This window comes from Dendropsophus ebraccatus, chromosome 13 (genome assembly GCF_027789765.1).
Source record: "Dendropsophus ebraccatus isolate aDenEbr1 chromosome 13, aDenEbr1.pat, whole genome shotgun sequence".
NCBI lineage: Eukaryota > Metazoa > Chordata > Amphibia > Anura > Hylidae > Dendropsophus > Dendropsophus ebraccatus.
Window position 1 is genome coordinate 70738597 of NC_091466.1, and position 20466 is coordinate 70759062.

Here is a 20466-nt window from a genome sequence, read left to right on the forward strand (position 1 = left end):
CTGACACAGTACTCGCTGCTGCCACCTCTGTCCATATCAGGAATTGTCCAGAGCAGCAGCAAATCCCCATAGAAAACCTCTACTTCTGGGCACAGTTCCTGACATGGACAGAGGTGGCAGCAGAGAGCACTAAGTCAGTCTGGAAAGAATACACCACTTTCTGCAGGACATACAGCAGCTGATACGTATAGGAAAAGTTTTGATTTTTTAAGTAGAAGTAAAATTACTAATCTATATAACTTTCTGAAACCAGCTGATTTGGAAGAAAAAGATTTTTGCCGGAGTACCCCTTTAAGGCCTATTCCCACGCTCTGTGAAACAGAAAGCACTGACTCCCTGTAGTGAAGTCTTTCCCCACGCGGCATCACATATCAATATCATGCCGGGAAAGACTCCACTATAGGGCTTCACTGTCCATGTTATACAGAAAATTAAATATTATGTGATTGAAACTTACCATTAAGGTCTATGTAAATGGAATGGAGGGAGTCATGTGACCTACTCTGGGCCAAGCATAATTTCCCCTAGTGCTTTAAAAAATAGTCTGCGTTCTCTATCTACCTATATAGAGGTCAGTTCACACAGTAAATACAGTCATTAAAATTCATTGCAAAATTTCTAAAAAAAAAATAAAATAAATTGAGGTTCTGTTAAAACCACCGATAGTTCAAGTTGTCCTAGTGACAGTAGATTAGAGTGACAGTCAGTGACGTAGCTGGAGTGAGGATCCTTCAGAGGTTGAAACGTTCTTCTACTTCAGCAGCGATCATCTCCGCTATGGCCAGGGACGAGGTAGCAGCGGGGGATGGGGCATTCCTCACGTGCAGAATGCGGTTTGCGATGTCTCCAGATCCTCCATCAAAAACAAAATCATCTACCAGGTTACCGTCCCTATCCAAGGCCTGAGCCCGGACTCCGGAGGGACCCCTAGAGGAACACAGATTAATGCAACAAGTGAAAATGCCGTAAAACCCCCAAAAGCCAGTGATGCTGGTAACCAGGCTACATGTTACAAGTAGCCGGCTCACAGTGACGCCTACTGTCCATTTGAGGTATTGCTACTTATTACCTGTTCATGCCTCTCCCACATACTGTAAGGGGGAGATTTATCTAACATGCTGTAAAGTGAAACAGGCTCAGTTGCCCCTAGCAACCAATCAGATTCCACCTTTCATTTTCCAAAGAGTGTGAGAAATGAAAGGTGGAATCTGATTGGTTGCTAGGGGCAACTGAGCCAGTTTCACTTTACACCATGTTTGATAAATCTCCCCCTTCATTCTAGTGGTCACGGGGGTCTCAGCAACCGCCCCTCCGCTGATTAGAAAAATATGGCTGCTCGTCTCCAAAAAGCAGCACCACATCTGTTCACAGGAAAAGGCTTCAGCACACATGACTCTCACCTGAGAATGTCATTGATGGACAGCTCCGGGATAAACTTCTGCAACTCCTGCAGCTGCGCTCGTAGAAACAGCGCTCGATACATCTCCCCCATGCCATAAACCAAGTTCTTAAGAACCAGTTTTCTAAGGCCGCTGAAATACAAGAAACAAAATTAACTAGTACACAACCACAACGGTCAGCAAGCATTACAGGGGTTATCTAGAATTAGAAGAAGCTACTTGAAAAACAGCACCACCCCTGTCCTCAGGTTGTGTGCAGTATAACAATTCAGCTCTATTCACTTCAATAGAACTGAGCTGCAAAACACACGCAGCCATGTTTGTTTGTTTTTTTATTAATTGTTTATTTTTTGTATTTTTATAATACAGAAAAAATATATATTAAACAAATATGGAATGGTATACATAGGTTCATCACAAAGGCAAGTAACATATGGTTTTGAGTGAGCTATGGCATGATAATAGGGAACTTATCATGGATTGGCCTCAGTTAAGAAACAACAAGATTAGCTAAGAGAGCAGGAGGCTATCCACACAGCACTTATATTAGCCATAGTATGAAACAGTATAAAGCTTTCAGCGATATATGAACCCATGGAAAAGGAACAATGTACAATGAAACTATAAAACAAGTAACATCAAAACTAAGGGGGGGGGAGGGCAGACAGGACAAGACAACACAGACACATCAGGGGGACACATGAGCGCTAACAGTAGTTGCAGGGGTCCGACTGGCAGCATGAAACTGTTCAAAGTAGGTATAGAGACCATACTTTTTGGAAGTGTTCCACCCTCTCGTCGGCCGTTGTTTTTGTTTTTTTTGTCACTATCGTTTTTGTTTTTTTTGGGGCAGAAATCAATAGTCCAGGTGATTTTAAGAAACTTTGTAATTGGGTTTCTAGGCAAATATGCCATTATCTGCACTCATAAAGACTTTCCCCAGGTTCCCCCCCCCCCCTCATTCACTGCTCATTATCAGGAAATCTCTTACATCAGTCGGGCCCTGTGTAACCTATGGAGAGGGGAGGGGGAGATTAGTCACCGGCAGAGAGCAGAGAACAAAGGATTACACATCGGGAGCTGTGTGAAAGCCGGTATTCAGAGGTCAGAGAGCTCAGTGCTGACTTCAGAGGATATAGCCTGGTGAAGTAGCTGTAAAATAACTCTTTGTTGCCCTCTTTTGGTGCCTCATCTCCCTCCACCCCTCCCTTCTCCATAAGAGAACCATGAAGACAGGGGGGAGAGCTTCAAACTGCTTTTTCATTATAAAAATGCATTTTTTAGCTAATGAAACAAATTACAAAGTTTCTTAAAATTGCCTGTATTATTGATTTCTGAAAAAAAATGTAAACGACAGTGACACTTTAAGCATGTACACCACCTTTAAAAGTACCTCTTCTTAAAGGGGTTAGCCAAGATTATACATTATCCTCTACCCACATGGTATAGGTAAGTAGCTGATTGATAAGGATCCAATCACAGGGAACCCCACTGATCACAAGGTCAGAGATCCACTGTCCCTCATGAAGGGGGAGGCAGGGATGCGGAACGGATCAGTAGCCAAACATGAGCACTGTCGTTCTATTCACTTAGGACACAAATAACCTAGTCCTGGTCTGTCAGACCTCAACCAATTAGCTATCCCCTATCCTGCAAGAGCCAAAATGTAAAGGATCAGGACTCTACCTGTATGTGACGGCTTCTCCAAAATCTCTGGTGTTGAAATCACACAGCCTGTAGCCTTCCCTTTTAAAAGCTAATACAGCGTTTGGGCCCAGCCAGACATTACCATCCATGCGTGGAGTGAAGTGTACCCCAAGAAACGGGAAACGGGGATCTGGAACCTACAGCCCAATAAAGAGAGAACTGTAAAGATGACAGATATCGAGAAATATCATATAATCACACAAAACAAGACATTTTGGCGATTCATCTTATAAGAATGTGTTGAAGGTGATACCTACTGGGTAAATGTTCCCTTTCACCAGATAACACTTCTCTGGCTTCAGCACAAGGTAATCTCCCCGGAAAGGAACGATGTGTGGCTCTGGGCTGCATCCGCTGATCTGGGACACACGGTCTGAGAAGAGACCAGCACAGGTCAGCACATACTTACAATGAACTTCTTCTCCCTGCAATGAAGAGATATGTATATTGCAAGTACTGCGGTCAATAGTGTCTCTACTATAGAGGATGGCCAAGGCCTAAAAATTATCTACATTGGATTCTAAGGCAATTCTAGATTCTATATGTGACAGCAAGGGGGGGGGTTGACTCAGGACTATTAGAAAGAGCGAAGAACGGCTGCAAAAGCCTTCTATCACACTCAAAGCACACATACTATACAACTGAAATGTGCGGCTGCACACAGTAGGGCTATTTAACCCCGGCCAAGAGCTGACTGCCTGGGACAGGTTGGCTACATGGTTTACATGTTACATTACCTTTGTATTCCTAATTACGACTGGATATTCCAAGCCTAGAAGGAAGAACAGAAGAAAATATTTCACAAATTTTATTCTTCATCACATTATCTGCAATGGAGAGCGATTGTTTAATTACAAATCACAGCATGCCTGGATCACTGGTTAAGACAATGCTATTTTAAGGGGTTGTGCATGAATTACCTACACAGTCACTCGTGTGCATGACTGGCATGTAATGCTCCATCTTCCTTGAAGTGGCTGCTGCAATGGTCATCAGGGCCGCTGCCGGACTGGCGGTGAATTACACTCTGGCTATGAAGCCACATTCTGATCCATTCTGGTCTCCCGTGTGTTAAAGGGGTTATCCAGCGCTACAAAAACATGGCCACTTTTGCCCCACTCTTGTCTCCAGGTCAGGTGTGGTTGCAATTAAGCTCCATTTACTTCAATGGAACTGAGTTTCAAACTACACCCAATCTGGAGATATAAGCGGTGCAAAAGTGGCCATGTTTTTGTATCGCTGGATAACTCCTTTAATAGCCATGGAGACCCGAACTCCCACCAGCGGAGTGGAATTGATCAATGATTCAGCAGCGGCCCTGATGACAGCGATGAGACTTCAGTAATAATTTGCAGTCTTCTTAAAGAGAACCTGCTATCAGTTTTATGCAGTTTAAACCAAAGACAGCATGAAACAGAGCTCCCATATTGTAATGGTTTATGAGCCACCAAGGGCCGTATTACAGGGCCCAATCCACAGGAGGAAGCAAGCACGAATCTGTCAGATCAGCGCTTGTTTCCTCCTCACTCCCTGTGTGTGCTGTTACACGCACAGACATTGAGAGGAGAGCCGTGGGCAGCTGCGGGAGGGTCAGCCCAGGCAATCTTTAGAGGAAAAAAAAAAATAATCGCATTTAATAATTATTTACACGTTTAATACTGGTTCATGAATACCACTCAGACCAAAAAACTAGGCGCAACCAAAACATATTCACTTAAAATAGGCGTTAAGCCCTTGATAAATGTCCCCCTAAGAGTTGTCAGTACCATTGTGGATAGGTGATTCAATGTATTTGTGTGAAAACCCTTTAAATCATTATACCAACTTTTCTTTTAAATAAAAATTCAGAGTAATACGAGCAGAACAGAATCAGATGCTTCAAACATTGTCGGAGACTCACCTTGCTCTGATCCTGCTGGACTCTCATTCACCATATTTATATCAAACACTTCAAATCCTGTTAAGACGCTGCCACCCGCATCACGGAAATCGTCGCTGTAGGACTGAGCTACCTGTCTGTAATTCACAATTCCTGTGTATGGAGAGTCCAGCGCCATTATACCCTGTCATGTAAAGAAAAAGAAATAGAATCATCCTGTGGGGGTTAAATGCCATGTGTGGGTAGATTAGGCAGGAGGCACAGGCTCCTGGGCAGAACAAGAATAACTCTAATGCTCCTCATGGGCGGGGCAAGCAGGGCAAAGTCTGTGTGTGAGGTAAGAGGCATACACAGGCTCCTCGTGGGCGGAGCAAGCAGGACCGTGTGTGTGAGGTAAGAGGCATACACAGCTTCTTTATGGGCGGGGCAACCAGGACAGTCTGTGTGTGAGGTAAGAGGCATACACAGGCTCCTCGTGGGGGGGCAAACAGAACACACAAGCTCCCTCTATGAACATGGGCAAATTAAACAGGACACAAGCTCTCTCTATGAGTCCTGGCAGAAGTATATGGACCACTGGACTAGAAAATCAATTCCAACTCTTTGCATAACCAAGAAGAATCTGTGACCCCGTTTTTCACCTTGCAGTAGGGCTCCTTCTCCCGGATTTCTTTAGCACTGATGATTCTCAGGCCTGGCACATTGTTCTGCAGCCCTCTCTCATACAAGGCTTGTAGTCTGGGTATCTCCTGGTGTTGGACCGCTACTATCAGCTGCAGAGGAAAGACACACTGTCACTACAGGATTTTACTGTTCATTACAGACACAAGAAACAGCATGCTGGCTTCTATAGGTTAGACATTACTATATACCTTGCCACACTGCTTGTATGGAATCCTTTTTAGATCACAGTATTCATAGAGCAGGGAGGCCCCTCGCACACACAGCCGGGCCTTCAGGGATCCTGGAGTGTAATAGATCCCGCTGTGAATTACACCGCTGTTATGGCCACTTTGATGAGAAGCTGCAGGATACAAACACCAAAATCTGCATGTAAGGTGTGTGTGTATTCATGTCTATCCTTCCTGAGGGAGTATCTGAGTTATTCACTGTATATACACTTACTAGGACTTAGCAAACTCACCAATCTCATTCTCTTTTTCCAGAATAGCAAACTGGAGTTTAGGATGATTCAGGATGAGCTGCCGGGCAGACGCAAGACCTACGAGTCCTCCTCCAACAATGACAACATCATAAGTGCTGAAAGGAACAGAAAGATAGTTTAATATCTCAGTCTCCATATGTCATATGTTTTGGTGTCCAGGAAGCTAAGATATAGGGAGATGTTTGCCAGGTTCTTCACACTGGAGAGCAAGTGATCAGGGTGTTCCTTTCCTTCTAATATGGCTTGTCTATGGTTTCTTTGGGTCCACAGGACTAGTGAGAAGTGTCTGAGGGTCCCTGCTGTGCATGAGAACAGAGGTCCTATGTCCCTTGTTTATATGGAGTGATCGAGCATGTGCGTCGCCATACATTCAAGGTCAATGGGGCTAATACAGAATACAGTGGTAGGAGAGAGAGGACGGCACTCCGGTGATCGGTGGGTCTCGAGGTGGCAATAACCAGCAATATCTAGAGAAGAACCCGGCACTCACCAAATCATTTATTTATTAATATTACAGCAGTACGTGTTTCGGCTAAGCAGATAATGTTGGTAAGCAGATAAGCTGATGAAGGCCATGTTTGGCTGAAACGCATACTGCTGTAATATTGATGCGTTCTAAAGAAAATGATTAGGTGAGTGCCGGGCTCTTCTCTAAATAGGGAAGAATACACAGCTTAGCCATCTTTATTAGCCCCATTGACGGAATGAAGAGGCAGCATCTATACCTGACCACAGCAAAGGATCCCAATATTGTGACAATTGGGGACCCCAAAGGTGGGGCCACTGCAATCAGACACTTATCACCCATCCTATAGAGTTGGGTAAGTTTCAGACAATAGAAATCTGTGTTTCCCAACCTGACACTATAGAAGTGGTGCCGTCACTAATTCACCCCGGGGAGAATTCCATGGATGGGTCGGGCAGCTTCATTCAACCTGATGGAAATTCCCTTGAAAGACGTCATATAACTCTATGCCCACCCCAATGCCTGCTGCATGTACATAGGGATGAGACGTTGTGTCAGGATGGATAGGAATCATCACAACCTCACATTGTACCCTGGTCTAATCCACATCACAGTAAGTTACTGGCAGGGTCTAACTACTTTAATCACTGTCTAAAGGTCAAAATCCAGGATTCCTTGGTTTATTAACTAGTAAAGAGGGGTAATCGTAGTAAGAAGATACATGTAAGGCTGTGTTCACATCTACTTAGGTCGCAGCGCTATTTTTCTCGATTAACTATAAATCATAGTGGATTGTCTGGGATCGCTGTTATCCATCGTGCAATGTAAATAATGGCACAAATGTGAACAGGCACATAGACACAAAAGCCCATTATAGAGTAGCATATCCTCCAGCCTAGAGGTCTGCATCTTGGGGGGGGGGGGACTGTCTGGTCTAGAGGTCTGCGTCTTGGGGGTGACTGTCCGGTCTAGAGGTCTGCGTCTTGGGGGTGACTGTCCGGTCTAGAGGTCTGCGTCTTGGGGGTGACTGTCCGGTCTAGAGGTCTGCATCTTGGGGGTGACTGCCAGGTCTAGAGGTCTACGTCTTGGGGGTGACTGCCAGGTCTAGAGGTCTACGTCTTGGGGGACGGACTGTCCGGTCTAGAGGTCTGTGTCTTGGGGGTCGGACTGTCCAGTCTAGAGGTCTGCATCTTGGGGGTGACTGCCCGGTCTAGAAGTCTGCGTCTTGGGGTTGACTGTGTGGTCTAGAGGTCTGCGTCCTGGGGGGGGGGGGGGGGGGGACTGTCCGGTCTAGAGGTCTGCGTCTTGGGGGGGGGGGACTGTCCGCTCTAGAGGTCTGCGTCTTGGGGGGGACCGCTGGTCTAAAGGTCTGCGTCTTGGGGGTGACTGTCCGGTCTAGAGGTCTGCGTATTGAGGGGGAGTGTCTGGTCTAGAGGTCTGTGTCTTGGGGGGAGGGACTGTCCAGTCTAGAGGTCTGCGTCTTGGGGGGGACTGTCCAGTCTAGAGGTCTGCGTCTTGGGGACGGTCTATTCCATCGTTTCCCCCTTTTTCAATGTACAAGGGATAAAATCGCCAATAAAACCCACAGGTGACACATACGCGCAGATTTTAGATTCGCAAGATGAGATCACTCCTATAGGCGTCTCAGGTACACGCTCTGTATTAGAGCTGCGTCACACTCTGCCTGGGGTCTTTAGTCATTTATGGGGTTTGGTCCATTTCCGCTGTGTACCCCCATTCTCGTAAGTTAGTGAAGGGTCCTGTAAAGTTGATCAGATGTCTTACAATGCGAGCAGCCCACCCTGGTTCCCCCCGCGATGTCCCCTCAGGAGCTGCCAGGTACAGGGCAGCACTGGTCTGTAATGATTCCTTCCGTCTATGTGCAGCAGCCATGCATCCCCTTACACCACTCACACTGACAGGGGCACCAGGGTTCATAGTGACCATGTATAAGCTACAGCTCTGCTCTACAACCATAATGCTGGTGTGGTCGGGACATGCTGGGACTTGCAGTTCCAGCACTAAACTGACACTAAACAAAGTTAAGCAGATATGAGAGAGCTCAGCATTACCTGTGAGGGCGGACCCCCTGTCCGTACAGCCTGGAGCCCCCTAACCCCAGCTGGAAGGCTCTGGAGACCCTCATACAGCACAGCCCGGCCATAGCCCGTCCAGTGCCGGACCTCCCGTCAGCCAATCACAGGGCAGCTTTTTCCCTATCCCATTACACAGTAACTTACCAGCCAATAAGAAAATAGTATTCTCAACCAATCACAGGATTCTAGAGAGATAAACACAGGCTGCACCTCCTCCACCAATAGGAGAAGAGCTGAGAGGCTTCACTGGCCAATAGGATAAAACCAGGAAGAGAAGTCCAGATAGTGTGCACGCGAGGGTTGGAGGTCAAAGGGCGGTGGGCGTGGCGATCCTCTGTGTACAGGACAGATGCTGCTGGAGGTGAGGTTGTCATTGCGGGCTGGTCACATACAGACCTGTCAGATTAGTGTGTGATATCCACGTGACACAGTGCAGCCGTTACCCTTAGCAACCAATCAGGCGGCTGCTTTCATTTAGAGCACAGAACTCTGGTTGCTATGGGCAACTGCCTTACCACTTGCAGGGCGCCATTATGTTTTCAGACAAAACACTTTAACCCTTTCCCCAACGCAGTCCTTTGTGGCTGCTGTTTCTTTTCTGCTTCCTTATTTATTTTCCCTATAGACAGAGCTCTCTGAGGGCTTATTTTTTTGCCTATACATTTTCAGTGTCTTCTATTGACTTCAATGGGTCCGCCGACCCTCCAACTATAGTGGCGGATTTGCAGTGAAGTTGGTAAGTATCAAAGCCTGCAGCAAGATCAGGTTTTTGCTGAATGTTCCCCTAGGGTAAGTATACAGCAACTTAACCACGCCCTCCTGGATGCAGCTGACAACATATGAGCCATTGAAGTAAATGGGGCCTGTACTAGTCAGTGCACAGATGCGTTGGTACCCCATTTTAATAGAATGTGTCTGTGCCCCGAAAGACGCTATTGTGGTGTCATGTCGCCTTTTTTACCCCTTAGCGAGCCACGTAAAAAATTATATTTGGGGGTCACTAGGTATGGGTCTCCGATCCTGCTTAGCCCCCTATTCTCTATAGAGAAGTGGCCCTGAATGTGGGGGTCACTCTCCATCACAGAGAATAAAGACAGGCGGCTTCTTTCCCAGTAATTATATTTGGCCACTAGATGGCGCTGTGATTCCATATACTGTTTGTATTCTATATAGAGCAGGATAGTGTAAAAAAAGTCCAAGATGTTCCTCATAGAAATATGTCATGAATAGTTGTTTGACTTTTTGCTTTTTCGCTTCAGTTTTTCACAACTTTACTTTTTTTTTTTTTGCTTTGAGTAGAATATCTGGACATATAAACACTGCTATAGAGGTTTCTCCAGCTCCACTGTTCTGCTAACCCAGAGGTAAAGAACCTTGGCTCTCCAGCTGTTGCAGAACTACAATACCCATCATGCATGGACAGCCAAAGCTTTAGCTTTGGCTGTCCATGCATGACAGGAGTTGTAGTTCTGCAACAGCTGTAGAACCAAGGTTCCTTACTCCTGTACTAACCCAAGGATGGGGAACCTTCAGCCCTTCAGCTGTTGCAAAACTACAATTCCCAGCATGCCTAGACAGCCAAAGCTATGGGGTCCTGTGGGCTAAGCCTCCATTGATCACACATTTCTGACTATCTTCAGCCTCCAGCATTCACTCACTGGCGGTATATATTGTCTAAAACTTACCATCCCATGCTTTGTGTGTTCCAGGACAGCCACAATGATAATAACTCAGCTTGTGCGGCCGTCTCTCCATATTAAGAAGCGACTTCCTTCTCCTTCTGGGTGCAGACATTTCTGGGGGTGGCTGAACGCTGTATTTAACAGGTAAGTGACTAGATGTACTGAATCTTTTATAACAAAACTATACATCCGTCTGCTCAGCATCTTGTGCTCTGTAGCATGCTGCCCACAGATCGCACTGCATTTTCAGCATGACAAGATGCATTTAAATGGGCACTGTCATTTGTTTTCATCGGCCCCCACCAGTCATTTGGTAGAGCTGGCTTTTCTAAACACTTCACTCCCCGCTTGGCTAAGACTGTCTCCTACAGTAAGGGTACGTGTACACGGCCCAATAATAACTGTAAACAAGCGCTCGTTTACGGGGCCTATTACACAGCCCGATAATCGTTTAACAAGGGCTGCATAGACATTGTTACAGATTTCCTTGAAGCCCTTGCTAAAACTGCATACATCACCTGTCCATAGTCCAGGGATCCCCTTGCAATCCGCTTCTTCCCGGTCCCGCGCGCTGCAGCTTCAGGGAATCCTGTCTCAGCTGACAGGCCGCTCAGCCAATCACTGGCCACACCTGTCTCGGCCAGTGATTGGCCGAATGGCCTGTCAGCTCAGACAGGCCGCTCTAGAGCTGCAGCGTGCGGAATACGGGGAAAAGCGGACCGCAAGGGGAGCCCTGGACCATGGATGGGTAATGTACACACTTTGCAAATTGTCAACCACCGGCCGCACACCGCTATTACACGTAGCGATGCACAGTCAGCACTGACAATTATAGGTCCAAACCTAAATCAACGATCAGCCGATGATCGCTGTCATTGGCTGATCGTTGTGTTTATAGCACGGAACGATAATCGACCAGATAGGGCCGATTATCGTTCCGTGTAATAGGGCCCTAAGATGGAGATCACAGCAACCTATGGAGTGAAGCCCTCAGCTGATCGGTGGGGGTCTGAACACTCTCACCGTAGCTAATCAAAACATTTAACATCTCTAGGGGTGTTGAGCAGACTTGATGATCTGTTTGGGTTCGGCAACTTTCTCCGAATCTGAACACTCTGCATTTGACTCCCAGTGGCTGCGGAGATTGGATGCCGCCCTAGGGCTGCCAGGAAAACATGGATGTAGCCAATGGCAACAAGTCCACTCAGCACTAATCTCTAGGACATGTCAAAAGTCTTTTCAGTGACAGCTACATGAACTCATTATGCCCTAATAAAATCAAATATGTGGAATTTACAGAGCAATGTAGATATATACAGTGTATATTCACATCAATGATACATTAGAATTGAAGTAGTTGTATTTGCTCAGAGTACAACAGTGATTTCATATTCTCTCTGTTGAGTGGATCTGTCAAACTGTTGGGAATGCTCAGCATTTGATTCCCAGCGGCTACAGAAGTTGGATGCATCTGCTCTATCCATGGACTCCAGGTATTCAACTTCAGTCCACTTTTACAGGTCCACTCAACACTACTCTCTATTCCTCTGTGCTCACTGTCGCCCCCTGTTGAATCATGCACTTTGGATAAACAGTTTACAGCAGTAAGGTGGAAATGACAACTCTTCTGACAATCTGTTGACCGCATATCCCCCGTTTACATGGGACGATGTGTGGCTGATAACAACTATTTAAATGGCCTCTGTAAAGATCCGATCAGTAGATGAAAGAGCATTTTTACTTTCTTAGACCCCAACTGATCAAAACTTTTGAGTCCTTATGACACATCAAAGTTTTCTTAAACAGGTTACCCCCAGTTACATGATAAGGATATGTAGCTGATCATTAGAGGCCTGACTGTTGAGACCGCCACCAATCCTGTGGATGGCGCAGTTGTCCAATGTTCTCTTTTCTGTTCCCTCCTATTATATTCCTATTGTAATCTGAAGAGCCAGGAATTTCTTATGATGGAATGGTTAGAAGCATGCACCTCAGGCCTTTGTTCAGTCCCGCTGGAGCATGGAGGCAGATGGCAGCTTGTCGTCTTTGTAATAAACAAGACCTAGATGAGCTGAGTGATAAACTCTCAGTAACCAGTCGCCGTTCCATCCTCGTCCTCCATCCATGATATGATACAATACAATTATTGTGGCTGCGGCTCGGGGTTAGGTCACGCCTGCTATCTTTTATCTGGAGTCACTGAGCTCTAGAGACAGCTGTACCTGGTCTGTTTCTTCAGAGCAATAAGACACCGGGGGCCTCTTATCTGGAGCGCACAGGTAATCAAATCTGAGTCTTATTCAGACTTTGTATATAATCACTAAACTTAATCCGGGATACAGAGCAACAGCGGAGACACACAGTTACAGCTGAGAGCACAATGGTAATTAGGAATATAGGAGATTAAAGCCAATCCCATAGCCATGGGTGTGTATCCAAGTCCTTAGAAGCTTACAGCACCTTATAGCACTCCACTGCTGCCTGTATTAGCTGTTGGCTGACCCTTTGGAGGGTATGTGTGGTCAAGCAGTTTCCTTATCTCCCCGCTAGGCAATCATTTTGCCTATAAGGAGGTGGTGTAGATTTGCTTCATATGTTTGACAAATTTTGACATAAGTGAAGGCAAATCTTTAGTTTCATGGGCGGCCATATGCCCTCCTGCTAGACCCCTGACTAGTGGTGAGCAGACTCCAAACCGTACCCAAACACTCAGCATTTGACTCCCAACATCTGAAGAATTGTATGTAGGGAGTCCTGGAAAAAATTGATACAGGTATAGGCTGCATCCATGACAGCAGGCCCATTATTCCCTACAGTCGGTCCATATCCTGAAAGTATACATTCATGTTACGGGACTCATAAGTGTAATCTGCTGCCACAATGAATCAGTGCCGGTAGGTAGCCAGTTTGTACAACACCATGACTCTTTTCCTCCTCTACAGGGTGGATTACGAGCGCATAAAGGAAGCTGGACCGGACCGCGCCGCATCAGAATGGCTTTTGCGTTGTGGCGCCAAAGTACGTTATCAAGGATTCGACAGGTGGCAGCACGATTATAATGGACTCCCAACCGGACCTTTAGGCAAATACAAGATTCAGGGCATAGACGCCACGGAGTCCTGCATCATGTACAGGGGGTTTGACTACTTAGGTGAGGACCTACATTTTATTATTCCTGATAATAATCAGGCAGCTTACTACTCGCCAAAACTTTTCTACCCCATGTGTAGTGCAGTAGATGTCAGACTGCTAAAGCTGGCAATCGTTCCTTTCAGACGGGCTGGAGCACGTTGAGGAGATAAAACTGTGTAAGTGTATGTACATCGAGGACGCCTGTCTGGAGAGATTGAGTAAGATAGAGAACCTGCAGAACAGCCTGAAGAGACTGGAGATCATCACTTGCGGCAACGTGAGCGACAAAGGCGTCATATCCCTGAACTCCTTGAGGTGGGTGAACATCACTTATACACAGACTGATCAGCCATGAAAACCACAAAGAAGTAAATAACAGATTACCTGGTGACAATGATACCTGACAAGTGGTGGGATATATCAGGTATCAAGTGATCAGTAAGTCCTTGGGGTTGATGTGTTGGAAGAAGGAAAAATGGGCAAGTGTAGGAAGGATATGCGAGTGTGGCAAGGGCTGAAGTGTGATGAGTGGATGACTGCTTCATGGTCTTGTGAGGTGTTCCCGATGTGTAGTGGTTAGTATTGACCAAAAGTGAATAAAGGAAGGACAACCAGTCACCAGGGTCCTGAGAGCACAAGGCTTATGTAGGAAGTGAAGGCTAGCCTATCTGGCTGATCCCACAGAAGAGCTGTTGTAGAGCAAACACAGGACATTGCAGCTTGTTGTGTATAGGGTGTAGTCACAGTGGTCAGAGCGCCCATACTGACCCCTCTGTTCCCCACCTATGGGCATCACAAGTGTGATGGGCAATGTTTCTTGTGTCCTGGCATCATGTGGATGTTGCTGTGACACATGTCACCTATATACCATTGTACACACCAAGCCCCCCCATATGGTAGCAGGATCCCCTAACAGGATGATGCCTCAGAGGCCACACTGCAGACATTGTTCAGGAATGAGGAACATGACACGTAGGTCAAGGTGGTGATTCGGCCAAAGATTTCAATCAGATCAGTTATCTGTGGGATGTGCTGAAGAGACAAGTTTCATCCATGGAGGCCGCTCCTCACCACTCATAGGATCTGCCGCTGATGTGCTGGTGTAGATACCACAGGACACCTTTAGAGAGAATCATAGGCTTGTAGGAAGGTGGGTTCAATGTTATGACTGATCAGTGTTTACTATGAGCAGTATGAGCCAGATCAAATGGTGAGAAAAATATCATTTTCTGTCATCAATTTTATGACCACTGTACTAGCTGGCATGCCTCCTTATAACCTCCAGGTGGCGCTGTTGCTTCTACTGCCAATACAGTCTCTTACGCTCAAGAAGAAAAGTAGATGAGGGACTTTGAACATAGTGTTTTCTGCTGAGGACATTTTTTCTCTGTGCTTTCCAGGAATTTGCAGTATCTATTTCTGAGCAATCTGCCAGCGATCAAGCAAAGAGAGGTGACGGTGGAGCTCCTCCAGAAATCCAACCCTTCACTGCAAGTGGAATTAGATCTGGATTAGGAGTCTGGACTTATTTGTATTCACATCAGCAGTGAATGCAGCTTATGTGCTTTAACCATTTGCCGCCACGGAGAGCGCCATTTCTGAGTATACAGATATTTGCAAAAGCTTGTGTGAAGAGGGAGCGGACGTTTATAAGTGGGGGGGAGGTCATATTATACCAGATCATAAACCTCTCTGATATATTTCATTTGCTTTTTATATAGGTCAATTCTATGTTTACTTTTTTGACAGTATTTTGGACGGGTGAGCACATAGAGGAAGCACCTGCCTGGGATTACAGGCTTCTGGATGGTGTATGGAAATTCTCTGCCCTGCTTACCTGTCATTAAAGAGACAGTAGGGTTAGGGTAGCAGAAACTAGTGACAGAAAAGCTGAACAGTATAATGTATCACAGAGATATCCTCCTAAACAACAAGCACAATAAAAAGTCCTCTCCATTATGTGCATGAGCTCAGTAGTCCCAGATATTCATGAGCAACAGCAAACTCCCCCCACCAGCTTTTGATTGGCTGTGTATAAGTAGTCAACTGTCAATCAGCAGCTGGGAGGAGGGGTGGGGCAAGAATCATATTCTCCTGCATATTAGAAGAATGGCTGAACAAAAAGATGTAAGTAATACTTTGTTCTGACACTAGTTTACGCTGCCCTTATAATAATTTTTATAATAGGTGATGGGTATACAGGACCAATACTGAACACTATATTCAAACATAATCTTTAATTTGCAATGCTTGTCATGATTTATGAATTAAAGAAGTGTTATAAAACACGTCTACTTTCCATTGTTCCTCCCTGCTCCTGTCCGCCTTCTCTGCAGGAATACCTGGTGATAGCCATAATATTAACATGGCAATACTTCTTTCTGCAGCACATGGAAAATGCCAAGAAGCTCACTCTGAACACTACATCTTGCTTTTTGTTTGTTTTTTTACTAGAAGACAACACATAATCTGCAGATCTTTTCATAACGTCAGCTTGATGCCCTGGAGATCGTGTTTTACCATCATTACAGATGCTGAGCGTCTCCCTGCAGCACTGGAATTGTCTGGGGTGCTTCTCCATAGTAGAAAGCCGTGTTTGATAGATCCTTATTGCTGTTGGTTTTATAACATAAATCTCCCAAGTGCGCGAATTACCCTGTGGCGGTGGAACAAGTTTCTTTCATTACACACATTCATCTCGATAAAAGAGACTTGCTGCCGCTATACGGATCAAATACAGTTTATTAACACAAACGTACAGAGTTGAAAAGTATTAAGTAAAAATATATTTGGTTTGTGTACACAGCTTATTACATTTACATATATGCATGTGTCTTGTCCCGAATTGGTGGACTCTCGTCATTCTCGAAAAGTTTCCTATCCGCTTCTAAGAGCAACAGGTATTTGGTTTTTTACGCTTATGTAGCACAGTCAGATGAGAGCGATCCCTACAGCGGTTTAATGAATGATCAGAGCCACCTCTGGATAACTTAATGCCCAACTAAGGAAGGTCACAATGTGGCAGATTAAACTGGATTTTCAGCAAGCTGGCAGATCAGACGTTCGTTTGGTTTCATCTGCACAATCTCACAAGAACTACTTCTGTATTAACTCATAGTCACCATTTCTTTACTGCAATGTGCCTCACCGACTGTGAGCGAGGTTGTACATTTGCAACAGCTGGAGAGTCACAGGTTATATCTGTGTTCTCTTTACCGCATTTTGATCTGTCAGGGCATGATGGGAGTAGTAGTTTTGCAACAGCTGAATATCTACAGGTTGGAGCACACTGCTTTAGAAGAAAGAGGAGTAAACAGCTGCAAGGCCACTGGCATCCCTTAACAAGGCCAATCTTGCAAATTACAGTCTTGCAATTTACTTGCCCTGTATAAGATTCTGCAGAGACAAGTGTATTGCCTGTGTATTTGTGTATACATGCATCATGGATGGATTTCCTGGCCTGACCGCAAGTCCAAAGACCCAAACTAACAGCTTTTAGTCCGGGTCACCAAACCAGCAGTCAGGCCTGGACTTGAGTCTGCGATACACTTATGTATGAGGAGCCTAAATCAGCAAAAGGATAGTGAACCATAAAGAAATTAAATTCTAAAATTAGATATTTATATCCGTACATGACAGGATAATGTATCCTAGGGTGAACAGAACAATATCACTACTAAGAAACTGTTCATCAGAAATGGGTAGTATCTATTAGAGTCGCACTTATAGACTGACTATATAATTTACCTGGGCCACAAATATTACACATTTTACTGAACAGATCTGAAGACTTCAGCACTCTGACCTGTCACATGATTAGCTTTCCTTGTCCAAGAGATCCAGTATGCTGTATGCCGACCTGGGACATGCTCATTCTTCAAATACCTTGTTGCTTGTTACATGGTCATCCGCCCATTTGAATGGGCATCATATAATAGTACATCTTCCCTGCAGCAGTCAGTGACCAGATAGAATTCATCAGTCAATAAGTAGGTTACACCCAAAGCAAGACCTTAGTAACCAACTAATTCATTGGAAGATGGGAAATTCATGCAGTCCTTGCAGCAATTAAAGAAGTAGTTCACAAAAAAATATTATTGGCCCCCCGGTAGGCGCTGGCATGTATATTCACGGCAGCTGATCGGTGTCCCGCGGCACGCCTTCGTCCCGGTCCCACGGCGCCGTTCAAATTCGGCGAGCGCTCACATCCACCTCTGCTGTGACATGTCTTCTCTGTCTTGTCCATTCTCTATGGAAGCGCGTGACTTCCAGCGTTCAATTACAAGACAGAGAAAAGGAGTCACTGCAGAGGCGGATGTGAGCGCGCATCGGATTTGGACGGTCCCGCAGGACCGGAACGAAGCCGTGCCGCGGGACACCGATCAGCTGCCATGAGTATACATGCCAGCACCTACCTACAGCTTTAATAACTGACAGCTTAACGATCATTCAGCTGTAGCTTATGTCTCCTACTTGCTGCCTGTCCTCCCCATACACAGCAATGTTCAGCACGGCCAAGTGTTCCTGTGCTCCCTAGGGGTAAGCCACAGCAAGAGAACTCTGGCTGCATCTTACCTCTCCAAGAACAAAGGGGTCAGATAGTGATTTTCCATCACACCCAACCCCTATCACCATTGACATCTGACAGTGGTTATTCAGGAGAGCCCCATCTACCAACCACAGGTTTGGCCAATGAAAGTATTAGGTTTATGGCTACACAGTCACACTAGCTGCAGCAGGGATTACACGAACAAACAATACCTTGTTGAAAGTGAATGGGGTTCTAGCTGCTACCGCTGGTGGACTGCAACACAACCCCATTCACTTTCATTAGCTGAGATGCAGCATCATGATGGCAATCGCACGGCAAACTTTGGCCACACAACCTGTCTTGAAGCTAAGGTCACTGGGTAGCCCTTCTGGAAAAATAGTTAAAGCAAGGATCCCCCAAAATTTTGCAGCAGCACCACTTGTAGCTTTTCCTTACAACATGGCCCTTAGCCGTGCTGCTGTGCAGTGAACGGCTCTATTCATGTGAATGGGGCTGTTCTGCAGTCCCTACACAACAGGTAGCTGGAGGGCCGCTGTGCAGGAATATAGTGAAGGGGGTGCAGAGCTTGTAATAAGATAAAATTGCTAATACATTGTTCCCTTTTGGAGTCAATACAGACAAGTAGGTAAAGGTCTGGCTTTAGATGAGCAGATGGGGCAGGCTAAACGCATTATAAATGGACCCACAAAAGACTCAAGTCTATTGCTGCTTCATTGCATATGGGCTTTATACTGCTGTGACTGAAGAAACAGCTGCCCAGTGCTTAACTGTTAAGGGCACATGGTTGTATAAGTAAAAGATTATGGAAAAGTACCATCTTGCTCTGAATAGTAGCTTATGCAGCCTGTTGACTGTACAGGGAGCCTGCAGTATTGTGACATTGTCCATCGGTGAGATACAATCAGACCTGCCCTCCGCTTCAGTGCATATTCTGCCAACGTGAGGTTTATTAGCATTTAAATGGCCGGATCCTATAAATAACTTTGAGGCCGTGCCCGCTGTTTACCGGCATACGGGCCGCAACTCATTTTCCCCCTCAAATTCCTGATGTTTTGTTCCAGGAGTAATAAATATTTAACTAGTCTCTTTCTCCTGGTTATATGTTGGGGAAACGGTAGTTGAATTTCCTGGTATTGTAATATTTCTTGCTATCCAGCGCTGGTAAGAGGTTGCTGTTTGTTAGCTGAGGCAGGTGCTGGAGCTGTGAATAAAGGGAAAAATGCCATTATTTGCGGCAGACACAGCACAAATGGGAACGCTCTGATCATCATTGATTTTGAGATACAATGGGAGACATTTATTAATTCGGTCTAAAATTTAGACTGCTTAAAAGGGGTTATTTCAGGATTGGAAAATGCACAGATTCTGCTTTGTAAAAACAGTGACACCCCTGTTTTCAGGCTGTGTGTGAATTTACAATTCAGCTCTATTCACTTCAGTGGACCCACGCTGCAAAACTAAACCCAAACTGAGGACAAGAGTGGTGCTATTTACGGAGGCCATGTTTTTCTAAGCCTTGACAATCCCTTTTAAATTCAAATGAGATTTGCTGAATTTATTTTGTGCAATTTTAGAAGTCAGGTGATTGAGGCTTTTCCGAATGTGTCGGTGCAGAGTAATGGCAGGGGTGTATTGGAGCTTTATAGGTGGTGCGAGTGCAAGTGGTGGGGAGTGAATGGACAGAGGGGAATCAGAGTCTAATATGGAGACATCTGCCCAGCCCTGACTGTAGACAGGCAATCAGTGTTTGTGTAAAGGCCTTTTTCTGGCCCCTATGCCTAGGGCATGCACAAATTTGCAGCTTCCACCACACCACACTGCCTAGTCAAAGTGCTACTTTCAAATCCCCATGCAATCAGCAAACGATGGTGCCACCAATCAGTTTAGCATGGCGGTCCCTGCTTGCCCCTGGGCAAATATGCAATAGGGCCAGAAAACCCCCTTTAAATGAGCAGAGGGCTGTGGGTGAAGGCAGCATTGTACGTCATCAGCAGATCAGATGATAGTAGTTACAGGTGTTCTTTTGAGGGTCTGGACCCAAACATACCAGGGGAGATTTATTAAAGGGTGTAAACATACTGTATACCTAGTGCAAACTGCCCACAGCAACCAATCACAGATCCTCTTTTATTCTACCAGAGCTTTAAGCTGAGCTGTGATTGGTTGTTGTGGGCAGTTTGCACTAGGTGTATATTTACACCCTTTCATAAATCTCCCCCACCATGTCCAGATAATGTAGCAGCTTTCCCTAGGCAAGATTGATGTGTAATACTCCTGTGGAAGACCGAAAATCAAGGCCATGGCTTAAGCCTCCAACTAGGCCGCAGTGCCAAGCTTGTACTGAGCCTGGAAATAAGCTCCTCAGGAAGTGCAATTCAGTAACAGGA

General features: G+C 45.6%; 3 protein-coding genes across 7 annotated transcripts in view; 1 reads left to right on the forward strand and 2 right to left on the reverse strand.

Moving 5' to 3' along the window:
• L2HGDH (L-2-hydroxyglutarate dehydrogenase) lies at positions 1-8814 on the reverse strand. The gene is made up of 10 exons (XM_069950230.1): positions 8690-8814; positions 6131-6246; positions 5859-6010; positions 5628-5759; positions 5008-5170; positions 3845-3879; positions 3365-3532; positions 3087-3244; positions 1401-1532; positions 1-927 (listed from the first exon to the last, which is right to left on the reverse strand). The coding sequence occupies exons 1-10, from the start codon at positions 8779-8781 to the stop codon at positions 732-734; spliced, it is 1344 nt and encodes a 447-aa protein (XP_069806331.1). The 5' UTR covers positions 8782-8814; the 3' UTR covers positions 1-731.
• A 156-nt stretch (positions 8815-8970) lies between these two features.
• On the forward strand, positions 8971-15796 carry DMAC2L (distal membrane arm assembly component 2 like). Of its 4 annotated transcripts, none has more exons than XM_069950234.1 (6): positions 8982-9074; positions 9383-9502; positions 10423-10539; positions 13338-13546; positions 13671-13842; positions 14928-15796. In XM_069950234.1, the coding sequence occupies exons 3-6, from the start codon at positions 10433-10435 to the stop codon at positions 15040-15042; spliced, it is 603 nt and encodes a 200-aa protein (XP_069806335.1). In that variant the 5' UTR covers positions 8982-9074; positions 9383-9502; positions 10423-10432; the 3' UTR covers positions 15043-15796. The 4 variants fall into 4 exon arrangements, with proteins under 4 accessions (XP_069806334.1, XP_069806335.1, XP_069806332.1 ...); XM_069950231.1 differs by having other exon boundaries at positions 8983-9074; positions 9383-9449; positions 14928-15795; XM_069950233.1 differs by lacking the exon at positions 9383-9502 and having other exon boundaries at positions 8971-9074; positions 14928-15795.
• A 3201-nt stretch (positions 15797-18997) lies between these two features.
• CDKL1 (cyclin dependent kinase like 1) overlaps positions 18998-20466 on the reverse strand; it is a 32356-nt gene continuing 30887 nt past the window's right edge. For both annotated transcript variants that reach the window (XM_069950610.1, XM_069950611.1), the window contains exon 10: positions 18998-19280. In XM_069950610.1, coding sequence (XP_069806711.1) covers positions 19176-19280 — 105 coding nt within the window. In that variant the 3' untranslated portion in view covers positions 18998-19175. The remainder of the gene's footprint in view (positions 19281-20466) is intronic.